The sequence below is a fragment of the Larus michahellis genome, chromosome 1 (assembly GCF_964199755.1).
Source record: "Larus michahellis chromosome 1, bLarMic1.1, whole genome shotgun sequence".
NCBI lineage: Eukaryota > Metazoa > Chordata > Aves > Charadriiformes > Laridae > Larus > Larus michahellis.
This window is the reverse complement of record NC_133896.1, coordinates 148,438,555-148,465,271: the sequence shown is the minus strand read 5'-3', so window position 1 is coordinate 148,465,271 and position 26,717 is coordinate 148,438,555. Positions and strand designations below refer to the sequence as shown.

General features: G+C 47.1%; 2 protein-coding genes across 3 annotated transcripts in view; both read left to right on the top strand.

Moving 5' to 3' along the window:
* The first annotated feature begins 3,585 nt into the window (after nucleotides 1–3,585).
* LOC141737902 (regucalcin-like) lies at nucleotides 3,586–13,984 on the top strand. 2 transcript variants are annotated; one of them, XM_074572898.1, is made up of 7 exons: nucleotides 3,586–3,708; nucleotides 7,175–7,343; nucleotides 7,924–8,106; nucleotides 9,534–9,749; nucleotides 11,233–11,364; nucleotides 12,057–12,211; nucleotides 13,530–13,977. In XM_074572898.1, exons 1-7 carry the CDS (start codon nucleotides 3,586–3,588, stop codon nucleotides 13,578–13,580), a joined length of 1,029 nt encoding a protein of 342 aa, XP_074428999.1. In that variant the 3' UTR covers nucleotides 13,581–13,977. The 2 variants fall into 2 exon arrangements, with proteins under 2 accessions (XP_074428999.1, XP_074429000.1); XM_074572899.1 differs by lacking the exon at nucleotides 3,586–3,708 and having other exon boundaries at nucleotides 6,379–7,343; nucleotides 13,530–13,984.
* A 3,580-nt stretch (nucleotides 13,985–17,564) lies between these two features.
* PLCXD1 (phosphatidylinositol specific phospholipase C X domain containing 1) overlaps nucleotides 17,565–26,717 on the top strand; it is a 35,998-nt gene continuing 26,845 nt past the window's right edge. The window contains exon 1 of the mRNA XM_074607859.1: nucleotides 17,565–17,672. Coding sequence (XP_074463960.1) covers nucleotides 17,644–17,672 — 29 coding nt within the window. The 5' untranslated portion in view covers nucleotides 17,565–17,643. The remainder of the gene's footprint in view (nucleotides 17,673–26,717) is intronic.

Here is a 26,717-nt window from a genome sequence, read left to right as displayed (position 1 = left end):
TTGTCACCACTGGCCAAGAGGCACACAGGAGACACAGAGAGGACGGGGCCAACGGAGCCCCTCATCCTCCATGCTGTGCATGGGTGACCTGGGGCAGATGCCTGGGGCATGTGTGTCTTCTTGAGTGCGGGAATGGGAGCAGATAAAATGAGCTTCTGTAGAGATTTTATGAATAAATGCCACCTCCCCCTTCTGTAAGATCACTCGCTGGGCTTTGTCATGCTGGTTTCACAGGCATCACATGAGCAGGAAGAGCCAACTCTGCCAGGAGAGTTGCGTTTTTAATGTTACTGACATGCCCTGGGAGCGCACCTTGCCACAGCCTCCAGCGTGGAGGCTGTAGCTGCTTCCCATGCCCCAGCCCCGAGGAGCCCAAACAGGTGCTGCTGGCGTATTTTGACTCGAGTCCCATGACGGAGCGTTGGATCCGGCAAACTGGAGCTGAGCGGTTGCCGGTTCCCTCAATTAGGAAGGCTTCTCGGCTTTTTGTTTAATCCCTCGCTTATTAATGGGGCTCACCTCTTTGATCAAAGACTCGCACTGATTTGAATTAGGGTTGAGCAAGAGCCCAGTGACAGGGAAGGCTGTATCAGGAGGAGCAGCTGCTGTGCCCTGAAGGGTTTCTTCACCCTCGTGACCGAAATCTATAGTCATAGGTGAAGCGTATTTATTCCCAACCGTGCTGGAGAAAACTCAACTAATCCTCTGCTGGCAAAATAGCTCTGCAGAAATAAAAGCAGGCGGCACTGGCTGCCTTGGGAGCTCCTGTTCTTCCCATTTCGAGCACTGGGGAGGGACCAGGCCCTTCCTACAAAAGGGTGAAGCCGGGAGAACATAAGCCTTGGCTTTGCTTTAGGACAACGCTGTGAAGTGGGATATCGCTGGGGTGAGTAGCTACACCTGTGCCTGCCTGGGGTTTTTAATAACTGTGTCTTCATTAACTCTAGCCATGCCTGGTGTCGTCTCCAAGAGGGAGACAGCCACAGAAGATGACTCCGTCTAGGGGAAGAATGTCGTTAAGAGATTAGGACAATCAAATTATATGCAAAGTTGAATTTCTAGAGTGATGAAAGCTGGGGTGGACCCTCAAGGGGAATAAGCAACACAAATGTAATTTGGGGAGTTGCGAAAAAAAGAGGGGAGTGACAGGTTTAGCAAAGCTACAGTAACAAACCCAGAGCTATTGTCTGAGCACGTGCCTGTAGGTAGCAGAAGACAAATACAATTATTTAAATACCACATTAATATCTGGTGCGCTAATGCCTTGATACACTCTCCCAGCTACGCTATGTTGATAAAAACCAGGGGCTATAAAAAGAAGCGTTAGGAGTTGCATCAGAGGAGACCAAAGCAGCGGGAAAGGAGAGAAGCAGCCACCCCAGAAGGAGACGCTGCGGTGGGGCATCAGCCAGAGGTACAGGGGTGCGTGGCCGCCTTCGGCCAACTTCACTATGAACTTCTGCTTTACAACCCAGCAGGGTTAGAAACAAATGTTAAGGGCACGGCAGGGGCATGCACATGGTGGAAATAATTGAAAGACCCTCTGGCTGGCTAGCAACAAATGCATGCACCTGCTTCTGCGGGGACGCACCACTCGGCAACAGAGTCCACAAAGCCTTTGAGACGTGTCTCCTCCTAAAATAACACTTGTCTGGAAAGGCAGGCACGTTGAAATGGCGTGCGGAGGGTGGGAGATGCGATACTTGCGCTGAAATCAGCGAGGCAGGAGTAAGAGGTGGTGCAAAATGCAGTGGGGGCATCCCCAGAGCATTTGCAGCCACCCGAATAAATGAGAGAGATGTGCTCTGCAGCGTTTCCCCAGCTGTCTTGCCCAGCGCTGTCGATGGGGCAGCATCCCGGCTGCTGGCCAGGAAAGCGGCACGCGCTTTTTTTTGTGGGTTTTTTTTTTGTTTTTTTTTTTTTTTTGAAGTTGTGGTGGTGAGGCGAATGCTTCGTCCCTCTGCCTGACTTTGTTTTACTTTGCCACAGCTTGTGGTGGGGAAGTCAGTCAAGTCACCAGAAGAAGAGAGATGAATGGGAAATGTGGTTTTCTCCACTAAAACTCCTTTAGAAAAAAACACTTTGGGAAATATTTTGCAGGAGAAAAAAAAAAAGACCTTCTTTTTTTCTGCGCCTGAGAACCAGTTGCTTTTCTTTTTAAATGAAAGCAGTTAAAATGATCTTAAACCAGAATGTTCCTTTCAAATATGTCTTCTAGCTGAAAATGCTGTGGAAAAAAAAAAAAAAATGTGTATTGTTCTACATGACCCTCCCTTCAAAGCTGTCATTTAGGTTAAAAGAAGGAAAGCGGAGGGTAACGTGAAAAATGTTGTGAGAGCGAGAGCAAGCAGAGACAGAGGGTTTGTGCTGAAAGGAGACGGGCTGGGAGCCCACGGGAGGCTGAGGAGGGTCCTCAAGGCACCCACAAGCACTTTGCTTTTAACTTTGGCAGGAGTTTGACTTGGAAATATCACTGGCTCTTTTTTTTTTTTTTTTTTTTTTTGCTAGAAATGTTTGAATTTGGTTTAGGAGTGTAATTTTCTAATCTCTGAATTTGAATCGATGGTGACTATGGTAGGATAATACTAGGTCTATCTCGGCTATTTGCTTATCTGGGGGAAAAAAAGTTCATCCCGTGAATCACTTGATCATCAAATTAAAGTAATTTAATTTCCTTAAAGTCTTGCATGAGTGAAGAAACGCGCTGCTCTCAGATGCTGCTTTGGGGCCAGTTCCTCCCAGGTGGCTTCTGCCCTCGCTGAGTGTGGTGGGAACAGTGGCCACCGGCAGCAACCTGCCCCCTGCCTCCCCCGCCCTGGCAGCTGCTGGCAGGACATGGAGAGGTGCCCTGTCACCAAAACGCTGGTGGGTGGCTCTGGCTCACTGCCCGGCTTGGGCACTGTCCCCACAGCAAGCCTGCCCTTGTTCCCACCTTGCTGGACCAGCCACCAGGAGGGGACCCGCCATCACCTACCTCTGCTGAGTGGGGCTGGGTGGCAGAAGGCACTCGGCATCTCCCGCCTTTGACTCCCACGGGCAAAAAGACGGCAGATGACAAAGAAGGAAAAAAAGCAAAGCCTCAAAAGGCAAGCAAGATGTCACCATCCTGCAGCACCTGTGGCCATTACCGGGGTTCCGTGGCCCACCGAGGCAGGGATCGGGCTTTGCATAGTCGATGTGAGGAGCCCAGGGAGGAGAGCAGGTGACTTCGCACACAAGAAGGTTCTGGCACAGCCGGGAACAGGAGCCAAATCTTAATGATGCTAATATGCCTTAATCACAAGAATATTCTTCTCCTTATCATTCAAAGTGACTCGTTCAACAAAACTCTCCCCTGCATCTTTTATTAACCACCCCTTTTTATCATCCAAGATGTTCACTTGCCCCTAAATTTGGGAAGACCGGGCTAGCCCTCGGGGCGACCGAATGGTGTAACCTCTCAGTTTTCCTCTCCCACTCTCATGACATGAGAAAAACACTGAGCAAGGATTTTTCCCTCTCACATGTTCTGCTGCTGGCACCGCGAACCAGACCATTCAGAAGGGCTTTGGGCCGTGCCCCATCATTCATGTGACTGCTGACTGAATGCAAAACGTAAAAGGTTACCCGCTCCCCGCAGATAGCATCAACTCTTGCACATTTTTAATCGTCGCGGAAAACAGCAGCCGGTTTCATTGGACCAGCGCTGGAAAAGAGACACCAACCCAGGTCTTGCAATATTTCCCTCGGCGGGTGTGTTGTTGTGATGAACTGCAGAGTTTCGCATAGGTGTCCTCCAGCTTGGTAGAGATATTCAGCTGTCGGGCCGAGGGAAAAGGCTTCTTAAAATTCTTTGGTTTACACAGACGGTCGTTTCACTCTACGCATGTTAAAAGCTTTAGCTTTCTGCTTGTTCAAAGCCTCAGCTTGAAATTAAAAATGAAATGATGTGTGCTTGCGTGGGGGAGAGAGGGAGAGAAACAGCAAAGAAATCTTTTAGAGGCCAGTCATTAGTTTGTATTTTACCTGTATCTGAGGGGTACCAAAACGACCAATTTTTGTCCAGATCACTTGCAAAGGGATGGGGACTGAGGATTAGAAAGGCTATTTTCAAATAGCTGCCTGAAAAAGGTTTCAGTTTTTAGAGCAGACTGGATGTTTTTACATTAGTTTTTCGTTCCTACCAGGAAATTTTTCTTATGATTTCCAAATTCTGATAACTTTAAACAGTTTAACTTGGAAAATGTTCTGGTGACGCCTGTCACCCCCTTGCTCTTCATGAGAGGTTTGGGCGAGAATCCAGAAGGCTAAAACACCACCAAAATGTTGCAGAGATGATATAGGCAGGGTGAATGTGATGTTTTTATCCTCAGGAATCTTGTTTGGAGAGGATATGGCAGGATTTGGTGTTTTGTGCTAGGAATTGCTCTTTTTTTTCCCCTGCACGCTCATCTCTGATGGGTCGGTGCTGCGGCAAGCGGGGAGCGAGGAGCTGGCACGAAAAGGTGCCAGGCGGCAGGATGCCTGGGGAGTGATGAAGCCGGGATGTTTGGAACGAGGCTTTTGGGGGTCATTTCCTCATTTTTCCCTCTGAGGTGCTGTGTTCTGTGAAACCCTGCTGCTACGTAGCTCCATGGGGTGCTGGCAGGGAGGGTGTGGGAGGAGGTGGACCACTGGGCATGAAGGGGACTGGGGACTGCATCCCTGCCAGCTTGCGGGGACTCTTTCGGAGGGCAGCGCTCCCTCTCTCAAGGTTGGGCGACCCTTTCTGTTAAAAGCCTCCATTTTCTTCAGCCGCTTGTAAAAATTAGCGTGACCTCAGCCAGCGAGGCAGAAATCTTCCCTCCTAGTTGCCGCCACCTTAAAAACAGGGGGGGAAATTTGAACTAAAATATTCAGCTGTTTGGAAAAAAAAATAATCCCACAGCTGTAGGGGAACACAGGGGAGCTATTTCTTTGGTGGAGGGGAGAGGTGCTGCCGGGGAAGGGGGATGCACGCTGAGGCTCCGTGGGACAGGGGGGTTCTCCGCAGCATCACAGGGGGGAATGAGGGGGGAGAGCAGGCAGCTGGTGCAGGCAGGCTGGCTTCTCCCCTGCCTGTGCCTTGTGAAACAGCTGGCAATGGCGTGATTGCGTACTCCTCGCGTGGCGTGCGGGACGGGTCTGTGAATCAGTATTTCACCATGGCTGATCCTGCCAAGCCCCTGTTTCATTGCCGCAGAAGCTGAAGAAGGGGGCAGTAAATGAAACGGGAGCTGGTGGGAAGAGGAAGGTTTACAAAGGCTCGGTTGGGTCAATGAAACAACCAACGAGACAAAAACCCACCAGCTCCTGCAGATCCAGAAACTTTCTGCCTCTGTGGGAGCCACGGGGACGCTGGGCTTCTGCGAACCCCGTCTTCCCAGGGGGGTGAGAGCAGCTCTGTGTGTTCCAGACCTTGACAGGGTGAAGTCAGTGTTGTGTCTCCGAGGCTCGGGTCCCAAATGCGGCAGCCACGTGACACAAAACTTTAACCCAAGGGAAACTCACCCCTCCGGCTCCAGCACGGCTTAGCAGGTTTCAGGAGGTTTTACTGGCATCTCGCTGCGTATCCTCATTTACGCCGTAGACTGATGCTGTTTGCCTCCACAGAGCAGCTCGCTGCCCGGCCTCTCGTGGCCATTTTTCTTGGAAGGGAGAAGGATGTGTTTGATAAATGGGCTGTTTGGACCTCACCTTGGCTGTGTGACTCCTTGCCACGCATGCCTGGGGCCAGGGAGCAGGGAAGATCCCGGGTCTCCAGCCCCGGCATTTCCACTCATGGTGATTACTGGCTTTTCCCACATACTTCGAATTAGTGCTAATTAATTATCTGCAAACTTTATCAACCAGCTCACCTACTAGGAAACAATGCCTGCTCGAAGACAGTAATCCGCGGGAGTAGCGTTATGTCAGGGATTGGCTGCCTCCCAAGAAATATCTCTGCCATCTGTGGAAAACAGAATGTGCTGAGGCCGGCGGGCGCAGCAGCGTCGTCGTCGTCCTCTCCAGCAGCGGTGACTGAGGCGGCGAGCTGGCCCCTGTCTTTTGTAAGAGCTTGAATGGCGGAGGCGATCTCTCACGTCCCACGCCGCAGCAGGGGCAGGGCAGGCCCCAGGGCCCAGCTCACCTGGTTTGGAGGCCATCAAAGGGGGCCCTGAGCTCAAACATGTGGCATTGGGCACCCGGTGCCCGGTTGGTGGCTGAGTGGCCTCTGTCCCCACAGGCACCCAGCTGTGATGGGGACGGAGCAGCTGGGGCATGAACAACCCCCCCGGCAAGCGCAGGCGCCCGGGATGGGAGGGAGCTTCACGGGCGGCTCTGCCCCCCGAAGCAGCGACTGGGGTAATTACACCTGGCGGCCTGGCGCAGGGCGAAATTCGGAGTCTGGGGCGGGGGTTGGGGCACTGGCTTGGGGCGGTGAGGGGGCCGACGAAGATGAAGCGCTTGGAGGGAAAACAAAGCAGCAAGATTTCAAAGGCAGGAGCCTTCCCCAGCGTTGGCATATTTGCACCGGCTCCCTGTGGGAGCAGGCACTTGGTCTGCAGTGGCCTCGGTGGCAAAATGCAGTCGGTATTATGGGTGTGCGTACGTCTTCCTGTGGAGCAAGTCAATATATCTGCGTTAATAAGGCTTGCTTTTCCACAAAAAAAGGGGGAGGTATTTCAAAGATGTGTAGATGCGATGCTTAGGGACATGGTTTAGTGGTGGTTTTGGCAGTATTAGGTTAATGGTTGGACCTGATGATCTTAAAGGTCCCTTCCAACCTAGATGATTCTATGATTCTATGAAAAAGGCTTCTGACCCATCAGTGCTGCTGCCCACTGGTCCTTTCCCATGGTCTTGTGGACCCTTGGGTTCACCGATCCCCAGGTGACAGCTTGGTCCCAGCTCAGGGCCATGCCCCCAGCGGTCCCTTGCCTGGAGGCAGCTGCCTCAGCAGCAGCTCTGCTTAAAATCTCTCACTTAGGAAAGGTTTGCAAAGGAGAAGCCTTGGCGCTTCAAGTTCAGTTCCAGCCATGAGACCATGGAAATGTCACAGGAATGTCCTAGATTGCTCTGTCATGTGGGATTTGGAGGACTTTGCCATTTACAAACTCTGCTTTTAAGCATCATAGGCATGAAAAATCCACATGAGAGCTTTCATTATATCCGTTATCAACTCTCTTCCCCTCAGACCATGTCTTCCTCCATCAAAATTGAATCTGTCGTGAAGGAGAAGAACAGGATGGGAGAGTGCCCAGTCTGGGAAGAAAGGGAGAACGCACTCGTCTATGTAGACATTAACTCACAGAAAGTTTGCCGCTGGAGCCCACTCACCAACGAGGTGCAGAGCGTGTCTGTGGGTAAGAGTCTGTACTTACCACTTCATCTTGGGAGTCTTCACCTGCTCTAGGTGACCCTACTGTGTCAGGGGGGTTGGACTAGATGATCTCCAGAGGTCCCTTCCAACCCCTATCATTCTGTGATTCTGTGATTCTCTGTCCACCTTTGCCCATCCCTCCTGGTAGGAGCGCTGCAGCATGGTGGTCTCCCTTAATTTCCACGCAGCCTCCCATGACGTGTTGTTGAGCATGGTGTGGCCTGAGCCAGCCGAGCAGAGGGGACTGTGCTCAGGTGTGGAGGGCCATGCATACGTTGCCCTTGCTAAGCCCCGGTGGGAAGGCATGTTTCATTTGGGACCTACAGAGGAAAAGGTACAGTCCTAATGCTTGTGTCTGCCCAGAAGGTAGAAAGATCTGGAGAACACAAAGCTGGTGAGATGTGCTAACGATCCCAGAGGAGAAGGATTTTAGCATCAGCTCAGCCTTTCCTGGGTCAGGGTTGTCCCAATCAAGCCCAGATGCCCTCAGTGAGGTGTGGAGAGGTAGGGCTGACTGATAGCCCTGGAGCTGCCCTCCATCTCCCGCTCCCTCTCTCCTGCAGATGCCCGCGTTGGCTCGGTAGCGTTGCGACAGTGCGGGGGCTACGTCATCACCCTGGGGACCAGGTTTGCCTTTCTGGACTGGGACACTCAGGTGGTCACCACCATCCTCGAGGTTGAGCAGGATAAACCCAACAACAGGTTCAATGATGGGAAAGTGGATCCAAAGGGCAGGTTTTTTGCTGGTAAGTTCCTGGCAGAAATTTCCCCTGGTGCAAAGAGGAATTAATTCCAGTGTGTTTTTTATAGTGCGTTTTATTCCATGTTCTCAATTCCTCTGTTGAGTTCCCCGCAAAAACCCCTGTTGCAAGCATGAGCTGTCTTGTGACCGCTCTGCTTGGGTACTGCCCTATGGAGGAGGACAAGCATCCTCTGACTGAAATGAGGACAGAGCCTGTCGACAAGGGCTGTCTGGAAGAAAGGCTCCCCTTCTACTTGGCAGATGGTGTTTTCAAACATCTGCTTACATGGGAGGTGAGAAGCCGGTGAAGGGCTCACACAGGTGGGAAGGTTTCTGGGGGTGTAGAAGAGGATGCAGCTCCTAGAGCAGAAGATGAGCTGTGGCTTGCACCCTTTCATGTACAACCTCTTCAGTCAGCCCATGGGAAACAGGGATGTGGGGAGAGATACCTGGCCTCCTGAAGGCAAGAGGGACTTTTGCCACTGGTTGCAATGCAGCCAGGATCCCCCTGTGCTTTTTCTCCTCCCATAGAAATGATGACCCAAGCACAGCAATCCACGCTGGAAGTGGAGAGTGACCGATGGGAGTGAAAATGGCTCTGTATTTGTTTTACCAGCCAGCCTTTTCTTCTTATTTCAAATTTGCCAAAAATCAGGAAATTCATGTGACTCGTGGTTATGCTCGAGGGCTGATGTGTCACTGGAGTTAAGGGCAAGAATAAGAGCGAAAAACCCGCTTTGCACACCCATTCCTAGCTGTGCACGGTGGATCAATGCTTTCAACAGGGGTTTTGGCCAAGCATTGTAAAACAAGCTCATGAGGTCTTCTAAAAGGGGAAGCTGACAGAGACAGTCTGTCACAGTTAAAAGAAGGCGTAAATGCCCCTCTTGAGTGTTTCCTGTCCTATCGCTGAAGAGCTCTGTCCTTTCCAGAGAGGAGAGAATCAGAAACTAAACGACGAGTGTAACGCTGAGGCATAAATTCATCGAGACAAAAAACTCACTTCTGTGGTATTCTCCGCTTGCTTCTGAGGCAACTGTGATTTGCAGCACCTGTATTTTAAGGTCACAGCCCATTTCAATGATGAAAGTAGCCTACAGAGAGCAAGAACAAAAAGAGCACGTGATGCTTGCCTGCATCTCAGCTTTTGCTGTGAGCAACACCCCAGCCCCTGGTGTGTTGTGGTGCTGCTTTGGGTCTTCGGTGACTATGACTTAATCCTCATGGTGACACAGAAACTCATCCTCTCATTGGCCAGGATCACTCTGTGGGAGGCAGCTGTTCCTCACCTGCTCCTTTTCCTCCTCATCAACCTGATGGGACCTGGTTAGTCCCTTTCTCCCTAGGACCTCTTAGTAACAGAGGAAGTTTTTGATCAAGTATGAGGAGCAAGCTTCTACTTTCTAACCAGTGCTCCCATTTCCATTTCAGGTACGATGGCTGAAGAGACGGCACCGGGGGTCCGAGCGAGGCGGCAAGGCGCTCTCTATACCCTTTTCCCTGACCATTCGGTAATAAAACAGTTAGACCAGGTGGACATCTCCAATGGTCTGGATTGGTCCCTGGACCACAGGACCTTCTTTCACATCGACAGCCTGGCATACGCTGTGCATGCCTTCAGCTATGATGTGCACACTGGACTGATCGGTACACGTGCTTTTCTAAATTGGGTGACAAGTAGTGCTATTACTCTTTCTGTAGCAAGACCTGGGCGTGTAATATATGCCGTGATTTATTTGACAGATCTCATATCTCCTGGTTACAGCTTGTCAGCAGGGTGACTGATTTTCCTCAAATTTAGTTCCCAAACCAGGTGTATTTGGTGAACAAACTTTTGACTACTTTCTTCTGGATAGATGGCTTGTATTTAGACCCATTCAAGGAGCTGCAGGGAAGAAGCCATTTATACTGCAGAGTAAGAATTAGCTTACAGGATGCTGTTTATTCTTGAGTGCCATCTACTGGAATGCTTCGATGGTACTAGCTCCATAAATGCAAATAGAGTATATGCATGCATGTATGTAGCAGAAATATAGGTAAAGAATCAAGTTATCATTGTGACTGACGTTTCCCAATTCTGAAATTAAAATTACCCTTAGATGTTTGGCGAATTTCACTTAAATTCATTTTCTAGATGAACTTTTTTTATTATAATATCTGCAAAAAGGAAATTTAAGTGAAAGCAAAACAGATATAACCTCATTTCAAAACTTTGTGAAATATTTTTGTTCTGTATCAACCCATTATACTCCATGGGAATTTAAATGTCTGAACGGCCTTTGTACTCTAATCATTGTGGACTTTGTGTAATCATGGGTGAAAATCGTACAAACAATTACAGTTTCTCAGATGTCACTTTGCTGAGAAAAACTATCTTTACAGACTTTAGGAGACAAGAGTTCTAAACAAGATTTAATACTATTTTTTCTCCTCCAAATACAAAACCGTAATGAGTTTGAGTTTCCTGGCCTTGGCTTTATGCTGGTGACTCTCTAATTTTGGGTAGTGTAATGGCCGTGAGGTGCTGGGTCAGAGCAGGCAGATTGCTGCCCATGGGCACCACTCCAAGGTCTGCGCATGTCCTTGCCAACCTGTGCATGCTGCAGCCTAGACTGCTAGCCATTGGTGTCCAGGCTTAATCAAAACTGGTAGCTTGATTGGCCATTAAAATAAGTGAAGTTCTTGATTTTTACCCATGAAAGATTGTTTATTACCAACATTTAAATTCAAGTCACTACTTACGTGATGTATTGCTCATAAAAAGAAGTCCAGGCCGCCATGAGCAATGAAAGTCCGGGAAAAGTTACTGTGCTTGTGGCAGTCGTGATGTGGCGGTCAGCTCGTGGGTCAACAAGAGTGACAGAGGCGTTCTGTTCTCTTCCTTGGTAAAATGATGGGAGCCCTAATTCAGTACAATCCCAAACTGCAATGGCTCTACTAGGGGGCTTGTTTCTGCCAGTTGGGCTTTTAACACATCTGCTAAATGCATATGCGATATAAATTTTGCAGCACGCCTTTGTCACAGAAAATGAACTTATCTGTTTCCAAGAGTGTGGAAGATGTTAGACTGGGATCTGATACAGAACTGGTACCAGCCCATGTAATACTGGCTTTGTAACTCTCCCTGCAGCCTGCCCCAGGGTTTTGTACCGTCTAGAAAAGGAGGAGCAAATGCCTGACGGGATGTGCATTGATGCGGAAGGGAAGCTCTGGGTGGCCTGTATTGATGCTGGGAGAGTCATTCGTATAGACCCAGAGACAGGTAAGGCCTCCGCCAGCACGTGCATGTGGAGTGTCACCTACGTGCCACAAACTTGAGAGGAAAGGCAGCCAGGAGGAATGGTTTGAAGGTGAGATAAGAAGGTGCAGTTTATTGCCCGTTTCTGCCCCATGGGTTGCCGTGAGCATTGCTAGCCCATGCCCCGATCACATGGAGGGCACTGCTCCCCGTGCTGCCTCCCAGCGTCGGGTACCCCTGATCTCATGGTATGCTGATGCAGCACACCCGCTTCTTAATAATGCCACTTAAAAAAAAAAAAAAAAAAAAAAAAAAAGCACTGCATATCTATTATGAGAAACATTATAAAGCTACAATTAAAAAAGAAAAAAATTCTCAGCATTGAAACGTTTAAGTGGGAAATGCTGTTAGGGAATGACAGCCATCCCAGCCCAGGTGTCTCTGCCCTTTCTGGCTTCAAATACTTTATTGTTTCATTTTGAGAAAAGGAAACAAAGCCTTGCAGATATAGAGGAGAGGCTGAAAAATAGTTAGAGATGAGGCAGATGGAAGAATTTGATTTACCCACAAACTGTCCTTTAGGATATGGCCTCTGTCTGAAGGGCAGATGCCTTCTGAGGAAATGCCACATCTGTGCTGTGTGCACTAGTAGTACATTCATATTTACGTGCTCCCTAGAAAATGGACATTAGGAAACAATTGCACATTTTTCCCAGGAAAAAGAATCCAAACTGTGAGGCTGCCTGCTTCGAGGATCACCTCGTGCTGCTTTGGTGGAAAAGACTACTCAGAAATGTATGTGACCTCTGCGTACGATGGACTGGATGAGGCCGCCTTAGCCAAGGAACCTCACGCAGGAGAGATTTTCAAGGTGAGCAGAACTCATTTCTTTCTGTACGTCAGCCCCGCCAAGCCTGGTGCTCTGAGAGTGAGGTGCCCTGGGCTGCCCTCGCTCATCCCACTCATTTGATGCCCTGGTCCAGAGGTGTTGCTTGTCCCCCAGCTGGGCACAGCTGCTTTTGCACAGCTGCTTATGCATTTGGAAGGAAGACTTGGAGAAATGGCTAGCAATAACGTTGACATGTTGTTTAGCCGATGTCGTTATCCAGCTGGGTCCTGAAGGCAGCCAGTGGACCTGGATCTGCCCCGTATAGCATGTTCTGTAATACACTGTAAAGAACTGGGCCTTGTTCCTATCTCTTGCTATCTTTTCATCGGTTTTGGAAATTTCACTCCCTTAATTCTCAGTTTTTAATTGTGCCAGGAAATCTAAACATCTACAGCACAGGTGGCTCCTTTAAAAATTAAATGCTTAAATTCACCAGGGTGAAATTTTGCATCCTGTTCCCCAAATTTTTGGGATTTTTTTAATCTGTTAAAAGTGGTTGCTACATTTTTGAGAAACTAATAATCCACAATTTTGTCCAGGGCTCTTGATTCTGAAACTTGTTTCTCTCTTCATTTTTCATTCCGTTAGCAAAAAAGTACACCAGGAGAGTAAAATGCAGTTCTTAATCAGCAATTGCCATTATTCCCATAAAGTTGACCACAACATGAAAGGGAAGGGCTGTAAAAGAGGGGAAGTGAAAAAAAAAAAACAAACCCCAAACAAAACAAAAACCAAAACCTAACTGTATTATCAGTTTGGCAATATGACAAAGACACGTTCCAAGAGGGATGGGGATCTAGTCTGGGATCTGGGACCTTGTAGTTGAAAGCAGTGCTTGGAGCAGATTTCTGATGACTGAGAACTGATAGATTTCTCAAGCAGCGGAGTGTAGGAGCCCACAGGAGAATTAAACGCACCTTGCCCTTTTTATCTCTGTTCCTCAGTTCTCCGGTTCTAGAAAGGAATTGGTATTTTCCAAACTCACATTTGTCTTGCATGGGCAAAGCACGTTAAAAGTTACTATGATTTGTTTGGTTAATATGGAGATAAGGACCACATGTAAGGGCCACAGATAATGTGTAGATTAGCAAAATTATTGAGTGGTGTTTGATAATCTTAAAGATTTGTAAAGAAATCCATGTAATGGCTCTTTTTGGATTCCTCTTGAAGCAGGGGACCCTCCATGTAGCGGTAGGTTGCTATGATATTTGTTGTACAACATTTGAATGTTTTCATTTGACTCAGTCGGAGATTTATCTGTTTCCTTTCTTTTATTTTTTATTTTTTTTTAAACTTATAGATAACAGGCCTGGGTGTGAAAGGGATCCCACAGAATTTCTATGCTGCTTGAACACTGACGCTAAATAACAAAGAAGAAATGCCTGCATCTTGTAGTAACTCTGATAAGGAAAAGTCCAATGAACAGAATTTACCTGTGTGAGGATTTCTAAACCCACATTTGAGAGCGTGCTTATTTGGAATTGAAGATATTCCTTCTTCTGTGGGCCTGTGGCTTGATGCAATAATTTAGAGGGGTGAAGTTAATCTGTGTCACACTTTGATAGCTTTTGTGACTTTCCATAAACCTCTTCAAACATGAGCTTAGTTTTGTTGAACTTTCTGATGACCAGCTCTGGATTTTCAAGTCTGTGTGGTTCCTGAAGCAGAATCTGACTCCTGGTTTGTATTTTCATGTTGCAGTGATGTACCAGCAATGATACGGCATTTTAATAAACATTTTAAGAGTGATGACTTGAACTGGACTGCTCCTCTGCTGTGGGACTCCCTCCAGGGTGTTTTCTTGGTGATCAGACCTATTTGTAGGTCTGTGTCCAGACTCCATTTTTACATCCTTGCTAGCCCGTTTCCATTTGCCTTGTCATGAATTCTTCCATCTTGTCTTTAGGACACTGTTTATGCTGCTGAAAATAAACTATGCAACCATATTTTTTTTTCTGCATTCAGATATTACCATGAAAATGCTGAGTGGTCACACACAGTCTGGGTACAAACAGGCTATGACCTACCAGGATGGCCTGCGGTACAAAAAAATGGATGCTCTGTAGAGTTGTCCTGTCAGGGGTCATATTTGCACCCATACACATGGACTTCCCCTTGCTTTACGTATCTTCTTATTACATGCATGGCTTCACATTCTTATTTACCTTCTTATAATACTCTTCCTCTCCTATTTCAAGTATTTTCCTCCCTTGTCCCTTTTCCCTTTATATTTTCTTTTTCATCTTCCCCTGAGCTTCTCTCTCTAGTTAGAGTAGTCTCACTTTTCGTCATCTTTCTTCTGTATATAATGCCCAACTCCCTTATGTGGTAGCCTTCTGGCCTGCTGACAAGCAGGAGGTCCGGTTCTGAGCAGATCAGGCAGAGGGCAGGTCAAACCACATGTCTCAGGACAATGTCCTACCCGTTTCAAAGGGGGATGTGACATGGGGAATGTTAGGTGGTATATTTGGCCCCTCCAGTTGAACTGGGCCACAGTGCAGAAAGAAATTTGAGATCCAGGGGGCCAAGAAGGGAGCTTTATTCACTAAGCACTATTGAATACACTTGGCCATTGACCAGGATTTTCCAAAGTGCGTTATTTCAATGTAGTTACCTGAAGTCTACTGTAAAACCCACATTAGGTACTTTGCAGACACTTGTTCTAGATGATTACTCTAGGTCATTAGCAAGCACTTTGCTCCTGTGCTACTTGATCAGACAATTGGTAAAATAGGAAAAAGGCTCTTGGACCACTGCTCTGCTTCACTCCTACCTTGCCCTGGAAAGGGAGGTGAGTCCATAGAGCTGCACAAAGACAACTTGATTGAGAAATAAAATGTTCGGCTCATTCTGACGTTTGCTCAACAACTGAGCTGTTGTTTTTTTCCCTAGTCATAATTCCAACAGTAATTAAGCTGCTGGGAGTTCTTAAGAGCAAAGGTGTTAAATGCCCTTTGGCACCATGTCAATGCCAAATTGGTATAAGGAACATTGACAATTATGCAAGATTTCCTGTTTACCCAGTCTGGAAAGGAATGTGAAGGCAGGATGTTTGGAGGCAAGTCAAGTGTCCTAACCTTTAATTAAAAAATAAAAAAGAGTAGGAAGTGTGTGGAGATACCTTATTTATTAAAAAATACCCAATTACTTGCAAAATTGCCTATCCACTAGGCTATTTGCTCTGCCGGAAAAGGAAAGTAGATCGTTTTGAAACAATTTGCTCTTGAGAAATCCTTAATACCCTCATAATTTTTTTCTGGAGCTTCCCCAGGCATGTAAGCCAGGCTTACTGGTTTGGAATTCTCCAGCCACTCCTTCCTCCATCTCTAAAGGGAAGCACTGTGTGTCCTGCTCTCACGCTCCAGGGTCCGAGTGCTTTGGGATCTCTCTCTCATTGTAGCATGGCTTCCCAAATGAAAGAAAGGTTTGAAAATTAATTTCTCTGTTACCCAAGTGCCCACCACTTCGCTTCTCTTCAGATTTCAGAAGTTTCTGTTTTGTGATTTTGCTTCCTAAAAAGAAAAAAAGGTGTTGATTGAAAACCGTGGTGGGACTATTCTCCAGCATCGTTAAGCAAAGCGAGGCGAAGGCCTTTTGCCTTGAGCATGATGAAGACATGAAGGAGGGATACGTGGGACAGGGTTCATTCCCTTTGTGTGTGTAGGGAACAATATGATATCTATAGCCCTTGGGCACACTCTGAGATGGTCACTGGGGGACTCGTACTTGGTTGGTGTGGGTCAGCCCCACACGGTGAGAAGCACGGCAGGGACGATTCTGCCTGCCCAGGGGTAACTTACTGATGGAGTGTCTCCGCAACGTGGATCACGGGCAGAACATAAAACAGCTTGTCAACAAGATAGCAGTGACTGGTGGGAGCCGGCTTCCCTTGTAAGGGATGGGTCTGTACATTCTGCCTTTTATAAGCTTTTCTAAGTATTTACTATGTTTAATGTGTATTTAACTTATATCAGGCTGGATAAAACTTACTTCTTTTGTAAGCTTTTGTGTGTGTTGGGAATAGGCTTTCAACTGGTTTCCTAGGGTAGGTTTTCTAGCCCCTGTGGGACAACCTGACTGACTTTTCTTGCCTTCCTGAAGAGATGTGTCTTTGAGAAAACCTATTCAATGTAACCTGAGGGTCTCCAAATATTCATAAGTGCAGCTAGGGTGTGAATGAAGCTAGTTAAACATCACATCTGTGCTGGCATTGCTGCTGCACCCATGTGCTGCCACAGGCCTGGAACTGGGATGTGGGCTTTGCTTCACCGGCTTTTACTGTTGTGCCTAGGACTCCGTGCAGGAAAGAAGATGTAAACATATTTCTTAATCCTGGATAAGGAGACATAATGATTATTCTAGCAATCTTTGTTTATCTATTTCTTGTTCTGATTACCTACTTCATTTTAAAGAGAAACTGTAAAGAGGGTCTCTTTGCTAATGAGAGAGAGGACAGACAGAAAGTAGCTGACTTAAAAAAGTTCACAAGCGCTACCTACTGTGGGTAAATAGGTCCCTGGCAGAACAAAGAGGTAGCTGCCCTGCTGAAATGACCTGGCTTTGCATAGTTTGTTTATTTTACCTTGGCCCTATCATGCTCCGTACTCACATCAGTGTCAGACTTACAAACACAACTTCGAATCCAGATCTTTGCTGCCTTCTTGCTGTTATCTCTCTGTGTCAAGGTGGACCGAGATTTCAGAGGCTAATAATGCACAGCCTACCTACAAAGGAGGGACACAGAACTTTGAACCTCCATTCACATGAAAATACTCTTGGAAAATGAGAAGCCACTTGCTCTATGAACTATTAACAGGACTACTGGATGACCTGCAGGGTGACTTTGGTCAGCAGATGGGAAAATGGCTGCAGGAGCAAGAGGGTGGTGTGTGAGCAGGAATGGGGTGTTTGCAAAAGAACAGCTGAAGGGTGGAAACAGCTGTGGATTAATTTATTTTGTCTAAGATTGTAGATTGCTTGAGCTGCTTAAAGTACTGGTGTACTGAGTTTGTTTGTGTTGTGTGTTGCAATATTGACAATCCAAAATTCAAAGAAACAGTTGGTGTTGATATCAGGTTCTCCTCCTGCACCAAAATAAGACTCATGTGAGCTGTAAATGCAAGCAGTGATAACCTCTGAGGAGATGTAAGGCCCTCAGCCTCATCAGCTGCTGTTTTCTTAAAGAAGAAAGTATTTAACTCTGTGTTTAGAAGTACCCAAGTCATGCTAGGGAAGAGAGGATATGGGTGAATATCCTGTCAAGACGGTGGTATCTTCTGGAAAGAGCTGATATCACAGCATTGATACACTGGGAGGATTTTAAGATGAAGAGAAAGAGCTATCAGAGGTGAGACTTAACATGGAAACTGAGGTGATGATGAAGAGACATGTGAAGGCACAGAGAGGGGAAGGCCATGTTGCCAGCAGATATGGGAAAAGGCGGGTGAGTTCCGTAATTTAGAAGTAAAGCCTGAACTGAAAAAATTGTACCTGGAGGGACACTTAAGACACAGAGGAAAATGAAGATGCTTGTTCCATCCTCTGCAGGGCTTTGCTTGCCTGCTGATAGTTTCTTATATCCAAAGGGAGACAGTGGTGGGGGAAAAGCTGTGGGAGAGGATAGTTCCTCTCCCATACTTTTTGCAAAGACCTTCTCTCTTTTATAAAACACCTCAGACCCAAACAGCTGGGCTGGTCCACGATGGACCCATTTGTATGTAATGTGGTGAGAAGTGTCGGTGCAGGGTGTGGGACTATGGAGGATGATGGAGTTATCCCCATGTCAACACCGTCAGGGTGACATGGTCACATTAAGAGTTTGGAGCGGTGAAGGTGGGCTACAGGAATGCCATGGAGTGCGAGGTTTGTCTGGAACAGATAAGGGGAGGGGAGCCTTGCCTGCATTATGAGGTGCTGGGCTGGTTGCTGTTTTGGGATGCTGGGCATCTTGGGAAGCATTCTCTGGTCTGAGAGTATTTAACTTTATCTCCTGAATGCCTTGCCAGATGCTGTGTGGCAGGGAAAGGGCAGACTAACTTTGCCCGCTCCTGCCCTCATGCCATGCTTCATGCCTGTACCTGCGTCCCTCTTCAGTCTTCTTTCTACCCTATCCTGCCCCAGCACTTGCACGTGCTTCTTTGGAGCAGCCTGGACTTGCTCATGTCATGAGAACTCAGGAAAGCCAGTACAGCCACAGCCACTGGAAATATGACATAAAATTGTCTTTTCAATGCCTGTACAGAAAGGCTCGAGCAGGTTTTTGCTTTCTCTTGGGAGTTACAAACCACGGATGGGAGCTCCAGATGACCTGGGATATTGCTGTGGAGAAAAGGAGTGAAAAACATGAAATTAGCTTAAGATGATACCGTAGCATGATGTTTTTGGGGACAGTGTTTTTTTTGGGGTTTGGTTTGTTTTTTTTGTTTTTTTAGTGATTCAGCATAAATTACTCCTTCTGTCAAAAATAGGGCACTATGGACAAACTTGACTATGCTATCTTGGCTTAGGAAAAGGTTGTACTTTTGCTGGTCTGGAACAATTTGTGATCTGGAATTGTGTCTTCCCGCATGGGATCGCTTAATACTCTGCAGGCACTGCTCCGGGCATGGCTGGCCACAGCTGTGTGCTCTTGTCCCCTCTGCCAGACTCCCGCCTGGCTGAGGGCTCTCTCCACTTCTCCAGACAGCTTGTTTGTGCTCTTTGATGAAAGGTTATTGCTTTTAAACCAACAAATTCTTCACTGTGTGGAGAAGAGAAATAGGCAGCTCTAGGGTGTTACTTAGCAGACTGATTTTAGATGTCTACTAGAGGCTAGTGAATTGCACCTTTTAATTATCTACTCCCTTTGATTGCAAAAGGAGTCTTAGCTGTGGAGACATCAGTAGACATCTACACTACAAGTATCCATGTAGTTGGATGAACTGAATCCCGCCTTAATGTTCTGGTGACCTGGACTTCTCTCTCAAAGGTCTGTGGCATCAGCCAAAAGGTTAAAAGGTTACCTGGGAGATCACTGAGTGATGGCGTAGGCTTGTGTCTCACTTTGGGCAGTGAGGCTGAGAGTGACAGTGGTCAATTCCATCTTCTTGGTGCTTAGAGGACTTCTCTAAGCTCTGTTCTCAAGGGAAGGTTTATGTAGGTTGGCATAAGAGTCCTCTCAGTTAAGGGATGCTGGAGCCTGGCATTGCTCAATTTGTTTCCCATCCTTTGATAAGAGCTTCCTTTTCCGTGATTAATAACCCTCTCTGCAGCACGTGACGTTCATTACACTGCTGGTATGAGAGTGGGGTGTGAAGGACACCAAGGACAGCTGATACCCTGATAGAGAAAACTTGGTACAGGTACACAAAGACCGTCTGCCTGGAAGATCTGGAGAGGCATCAGCGCTGTCATCTCCGCTCTTGGGTAACTGAGGCACAAACAGGATTGCTTGAGAAATCTTTAGCAGATTTGGAAAGCCCCAGCAGAGATCCATCTGCCGCCTCCTACTCCACTAACACCTGGTGGGTTTTGGTGACATGGGGACTCAGTAGGGGTTGGTAATGGGAGTTGGTGGGAGTAACTGTTAAAAGAGAGGAAGGCAAAAATTAATGCCCAGGAAAGCTGATAGCAAGCCCTGCAGACTCCATCTTTCCTCCTCTGGCTGCTGCTGCTCTTGCTCTATCCTCCTCCCACTCGCTGCCGATGCCAGCGAGGTCTGTTTGCACCCACTTTCACAAGTGTGAGTGGGAGTAACTGGAGTCAGCTCTGAGTGTGTCCTTACCACTTCTTCAGCGTAGGTGATCTCTGCTCAGCATGCAGGCACTGAAGCTGCCAGGGGTGGTGTTGAGGTGGCTGTCCTAGGAATTTGCTCTTGATTTTCCTTAAGAGGCAGGTCACTGAGAAAGAGTTTCTATTTTCGACAATCTGTCACTAAGGATTTCACAACAGGGCAGAAAGTAAACCTTTTGTTTACTTTGAAAAATGGCTTTATCCATTTCAACTGCGCATTTCCATGTACAGTTGCTTGTAGACGAAAAGACAATATCCTAAGGTGAACTGTGGTTCATAAGGTACATCTCCTGTCACGTTAGTGACCTTTCTAATAATTAAAACCACATAGGGTAATTTTATAAACTTCTCATTTATTATCAGCATCTGCTTTAAATGTTTGTGTGTGGTTGAGAGGTGGAGGAGGAATTAATGTCAGAAAATGCTAGGTTCACTAAAGTTATCTCTTTTCCTTTAAAAATAGGGAGGTTTTTTGTTCATTCTTCTTCTATTATTATTCTTAGGAAGATTATTCTTAGGATGATTTGTCTTAAAAGATGTTACTTACAAATATCTTTTAAATCACTTCCCCCATTTAAAAAAAACCCATGATCTACAAGGTGAACTATTTTTACCAGATAAGATTAGGAGACTGAGTTACGGTGATGCACTGACCTCTGTTGGCATCATCCTTTCTTACTGACACTCCTTTTAAATCCTGAATTTAATAGTCTAGAAAATAGATGATACGTCTGAGACAAGACCTGAGGCAGAATCGCAGAATCAGTTCATGATGAAACCATATTCTGATGCCACAGTGAATCTAACACCATGACTCTTCAACCAATTCACAGTTCTTGGGCATAATGACAAAGAGTGTTGGCTTCCTATAAGAAGTCCTACATGTGGGTCGGGGCAATCCCATGCACAAATGGATTGAGAGCAGCCCCGAGAAGGAGGACTTGGGGATGTTGGTAGATGAGAAGCTCAACATGAGCCAGGAACGTGCACTTGCAGCCCAGAAAGCCAATCGCATCCTGGGATGCATCAAAAGAACTGTGGCCAGCAGGTTGAGGGATGTGATTCTGCCCCTCTACTCCACTCTGGTGAGACCCCACCTGCAGTACTGTGTCCAGCTCTGGGGTCCTCAGCACAGGAAAGACATGGACCTGTTGCAGCGAGTCCAGAGGAGGGTCACGAAGATGACAGAGGGCTGCAGCACCTCTCCTGTGAAGACAGGCTGAGAGAGCTGGTTGTTCAGCCTGGAGAAGAGGCGGCTCCAGGGAGATCTTATAGCGGCCTTTCAGTACCTAAAGGGGGGCTACAGGAAAGATGGAGAGGGACTCTTTATGAGGGAGTGGAGTGATAGGACGAGGGGTAACAGTTTTAAACTGGAAGAGGGTAGGTCTAAATTAGATATTAGGAAGAAATTCTTTACTGTGAGGGTGGTGAGACACTGGAACAGGTTGCCTAGGGAGGTTGCCTAGGGAAATTGTGGATGCCCCATCCCTGGAGATGTTGAAGGCCAGGTTGGATGGGTCTTTGAGCAACCTGGTCTAGAGGGAGGTGTCCCTGCCCATGGCAGGGGGGTTGGAATTTGATGATCTTTAAGGCCCCTTCCAACCCAAACCATTCTCTGATTTTATTATTCTATGAAAAACCCTCAATCAGATGTTTTAAATATGCCGAAAAAGCTGGGCAATTTCTCTTGTACCAGCAGGCTCTGTGATGGACCAGGTATTGTCTGTCTGTCTGTCTGTCTGTCTTTCTGCGGCTGGCATAAAGCCAAGCTGTAAAGTAAAAGCACGCACATCTCTGTCAGATGCTATGGCTAATGGTGAATGGCGTGCCCGTGCCTGACTCCAGCCTGTTTTGAACGGCCACATCATCTTGTAGTATGTTGATCCAGTAGGAACCAGCAGTCATGCCTGTTCACGCAGTGTTGGCCTGCTGTCAGCAAACTTCTCTGCAACACCCTAAAGCAACTTTGACCAATTAGTTCCAATTAGAGCTTCATCTCTCCTGGAGACAGCTTGTCAGGGGAGCTAGTTGCAATAAGCATTAAAGGAACCTGATGGAGAGAAATGGGCATTTCTAGGCTGCAGTTTGTTTGATTTTAGTTTGGGATGGGATGACTTGCTCTCTATGGGTTGCCCTCTACAACAGCCTCTGCCATGTGGCTCCAATCCTTCATCAGGTACGACTTCCAGGTGCATGCCATGTTTGCCTCAGATGAAACTCCAGGTGATGGCAAGATCTGATGGGTGAAGCAATCAATATGCTGCTAAAGAAAGAGCACAATACTCTCAGGAAAATGAAGACTGTGTATGTGTAGGGAGGGAGGACAGTGGGAGACAGCTATGTGAACTTTGGCTGCCCTAGTATGAGGAGCTTTCCTTTGCCATCTGCCCATACAAGGACTAAATACTTGGGAAATTTCTGTTTAGGAGATATCTGTATTCCTCTCCTTTCCCCTGGGGGCATGTGCATGCACAACTTGGGGGGATGTTTTGTGCATTTAAGAAACTCCCCAGAGACTTCCTTAGGCTTACTTACTGAGTAACTGTGGGAAATTATATGTGTCCATATTTCTTTTTTACTTCCGTTCATCTGCATGCGTTTCAAAGGGAAGCTCTGCCTGTTGCCCATGGGCTAGCCCTTGGAGATAAGTTCTAAATAAAGGTGGAGAAAGAAACAGGGTCTCCAGCCCTCTTTCTCATGTAGCGAGCAAAATTGTTAGCTTTTGTTTTGGAAGGAAACCTGCCTAATGAAGATGAAAAGGACAGTAATATGCAGCGACGTGCCTGCTCATGCATGCGCTGCTGGAATTGGAGGCTGAGACTCCGCTGCTCTGTCAGAATATGTGAGTCATGTTTTTATTTGTGTTTTTCTGAGCCTGAATTGAGAAAGCTTGTGTAAGAAATTTTATGGCCCTTGACATCAGTCTGCACTTTTGCAAGACAATAGCCTGACGTTTTTCCCTAGGTGTCGGATTAAATAATAACTGGAGACTGTGCAAACGCTTCTGCTTAGCCATGATTATCATGCCAAGGCCTTGCACAAGCCGGGTGCTTCTGCTGTTGGGGTGGTTCCACTAATGCATGCCATTAAGATAGCAGCTCTGTCTGTCTGTTTACACCACTGTTGGTCTGCTCTTCTTTGAAAGCATGGGTAGGAAGCCCACATGGGAGGAACTGAGGGAAGAACCACATCCTGACCACCAATGCTTGCCATCAAGGTGAATCTTGGTGGTATACAGAGCCCATAATTAACACTTGAGCAAAGGTAAGCTGCAGTTCTCCTGTTGTACACCAGCATTTTGACACAAGTACATCACTGGTCTTGGTTCTCTAGGGTGTCATGGTCTGGTAAGCAAGGCAATGAAAGGGAACGTAGACTGCTGCATAAATGTGCTTGTCAGGCTGTATCTTATGTTTCCTGTAGAATTACCCTCTCCTAAACTCTGTCTGTGAGAGCAAAGGGTGTTGAAGCTGTAAGGGACTTGCATTTCTCAACCTCGTGCTAACAGCTGCAAGCCTGAAATCATTTAGGGGATTTTATGCTCACTTTCATTTTAAAAACAAGGAAGCTCAGGACTACTGGGTGAAGAGTGAGCAGGCTTTGCATATTTTTATGTCTTACGGATAAGTTCTCAGAATTTTTTTTATCCTTTTAGGACCATTGTTTTCCCCTTTGCACAGCCCTAGAATGATGTCATAGTTTTAACTAACGATGTCACAATCTGTTTTCAAGCTGCAGTAGTAGGAACACGGCACAAGCACTTGCCCTTCCTAGTAGTCCACTTGGTGGGTAAAATGGGAATGCAGAGTCAGCAGAATCACGTTTCATTTTTAGTTGTCTGCTTGCTTTTCAACCACCACCTCTCGTCTGTGCTCCACTCTAGTGTGGTGGTACCTTGCTGAATTCCCTACCTGCCTTACAGTGCCACTGTGAGACACTGTGGGTGACTGTTTTAAATTTATCATACTTCCTCAGTAAGTTTGCAGATGACACCAAACTAGGTGGGAGAGTTGATCTGCTTGAGGGTAGGAAGGCTCTACAGAGGGACCTGGACAGGCTGGATCGATGGGCCAAGGCCAACTGTATGAGGTTTAATAAGGCCAAGTGCCGGGTCCTGCATTTCGGCCACAACAACCCCAAGCAACGCTACAGGCTTGGGGAAGAGTGGCTGGAAAGCTGCCCAGCAGAAAAGGACCTGGGGGTGCTGGTGGAGCCAGCTTAACACGAGCCAGCAGTGTGCCCAGGTGGCCAAGAAGGCCAACAGCATCCTGGCCTGTATGAAGAATAGCGTGGCCAGCAGGAGTAGGGAAGTGATGGTGCCTCTGTACTCGGCACTGGTGAGGCCTCACCTCGAGTACTGTGTTCAGTTCTGGGCCCCTCTGTACAAGAGGGACATTGAAGTGCTGGAGCGTGTCCAGAGGAGAGCTACCAGGCTGGTGAGGGGTCTGGAGACCAGGTCATATGAGGAGAGGCTGAGGGAGCTGGGCATGTTCAGCTTGGAGTAGAGGAGGCTGAGGGGAGACCTCATTGCCCTCTACAACTCCCTGAAAGGAGGTTGGAGAGAGGTGGGTGTTGGCCTCTTCTCCCAGGTGAATAATGACAGGACCAGAGGAAATGGTGTGAAGTTGTGGCAGGGGAGGTTTAGATTAGATATTAGGAAGAATTACTTTCCTGAAAGAGTGGTCAGGCACTGGAACAGCCTGCCCAGGGAGGTGGCTGAGTCACCATCCCTAGAGGTATTTAAGAAACGTCTAGATGTGGCACTTCAGGGCATGCTCTACTGACAGAGATTGTAGGATTTGGGTGGTTGTTTTTTTTTTTTTTTTTTGGTGTGTATATGGTTGGACTCAATGATCTCAAAGGTCCTTTCCAACCATGAAGATTCTATGATTCTATGATTCCTATCATGGGCAAAAAACTTGCAATGTCTTCGGCTGCCTCTGTCCTGAAGTACAGGCTCTCCTCTCCTGATTGCCCAATTAGGGGACCTGCTCAAGCTCCTGGTACAGAAATGAGAAACACAGAGATTCATGTGCATGGCTGGATCTCACCTTGACATAGGTCTGGAACACAACCCTAATGTGCTCCTCAACCCCAGAGCTGAGAAATAGCTTTGTGTCCCGAGCTATAGGCATAGTCTTTGCAGATCACAGGATCCAGTGGGATAAAGGTTTGGAAAGGAGCAATCTTATATGTATGAGGCAGAACTTTTTGCATCCTTTGGTTGATTGTACTAAGGAAAGCAGATATTTTGAAAGATGACAGGCTGCCCAGGGAAGTGGTTGAGGCACCATCCCTGGAGGTATTTAAAAGACAGGCAGACATAGTGCTTAGAGATATAATTTAGTGATGGTTTTTGTCAGAGTTAGGTTGATGGTTGGACTAGAAGATCTGAAAGATCGCTTCCAGCCTGGGCAATTCTATGATTCTATGACCGAGTTTCCTTGCTGAGATAATCAGCACTGAAAAGGAAAGGGACAAGCGTCAGGAAGAAAAGTGAGGTTGAAGACCAAGGTTATTCCACTGAGAAAGTAGGGGCAACTGTAATGTGAGTCTTTAGTAAAACGGTGCCCATAGGAAGGGCTTCCAGGGGGTGGAAACCAGCTGGAAAACTTCAGTAGCAGTATGTCTGCATTTGAGCCGATCTGAAATAGGTTAGATGAATGTCATGTTAGTTGTGCGCTTTTCTCTCTGTTGACTTTAGAGGAAATTTAGCTTGTGTTCAGAAATTGCCGGGAAGAAAGAGAAGATAAGATGGGAGGAGAGACAGGCGTACAACAGTGTGACTGTATATACCTCACCTGCTAAAAAGAAACCCTATCTAAAAATCAAGTTAGTCTGGCAAGCTGTACGTCCCATGAGGTTAGCACTGTTTGGCTTTAACTGTGTTTCTCCAGTCCTGTCTCCTGGCCTGGGATGTGGTCACAGGCTCACAGTGCAGCTGGGGCTGGTAGGACCCTCGTAGGAGGTCTCCAGTCCAACCTCCTGCCCAAGCTGGGCAGCTCTGGGGTGGGATGGGCTGCTCAGGGCTTGCTCCACTTGGTGCTGCAGCACTACACGAGGAGATGACTGCAGGATCTCAGATGTAAAGGCCCATAAAGTAGAAGTTTAAAGCCGAATCACCGAGAGCTCTTTCTAGACAGGGTCCCGGCAGCAAGCACACCCTATGGTGTACAGCTGTCTGCAAAGCGACCAGCCCCCTCCAGCTATGGCTGAGGGAAGAAAGAGAAAATAAACTTTCTCAAACTTTCTGCCCTCTTGGTGACTGCCACAGGAGACAAGCAATGTCTGCTCCTCTGCATTTGGCCCAAAACCCAAGGGCCTGTTAATGAAGTTATCAAAATATTAAAGAAAGGCTTTTTTCAAGAACCTCCTGCTATGGCTGATATAATTTTGCTTGAACTCAGCTTGTGGTTTAAAAAGTGCTGGGGGCAAGAAAATAGGAAGAAAGACAGTACAAGATAAGGCAACTGCATTAAATCTCATTTTCATAAAAAAAACCAAACCCAAGCCAAAATGAAACAACACCCTAGTTGCCAAATTCTATTTCCTATAAACCGTCATTTGTTTGGGTTTGTGTTAACCTCCTTTCCCCAGTAGTTGAGGCCTGGGCTTTATGTGAGCTTCCTTTCGGTATGGAGCAGAGACGGAAAATAAGGGTCTAACCCTGTAGCCTGATAAAAAGTTTTGTCTGCATGAGGGGACCTGAGGGCCATTT

Coding starts and splice junctions, on each gene's coding strand:
- LOC141737902 (XM_074572899.1), top strand. CDS start 7,025: ATGGAAATGTCACAGGAATGTCCTAGATTGCTCTGTCATGTGGGATTT. Junction 9,750..11,232: donor TGTGCACACTGGACTGATCG/GTACACGTGCTT, acceptor CTCTCCCTGCAG/CCTGCCCCAGGGTTTTGTAC. Junction 12,212..13,529: donor ACGCAGGAGAGATTTTCAAG/GTGAGCAGAACT, acceptor TTAAACTTATAG/ATAACAGGCCTGGGTGTGAA.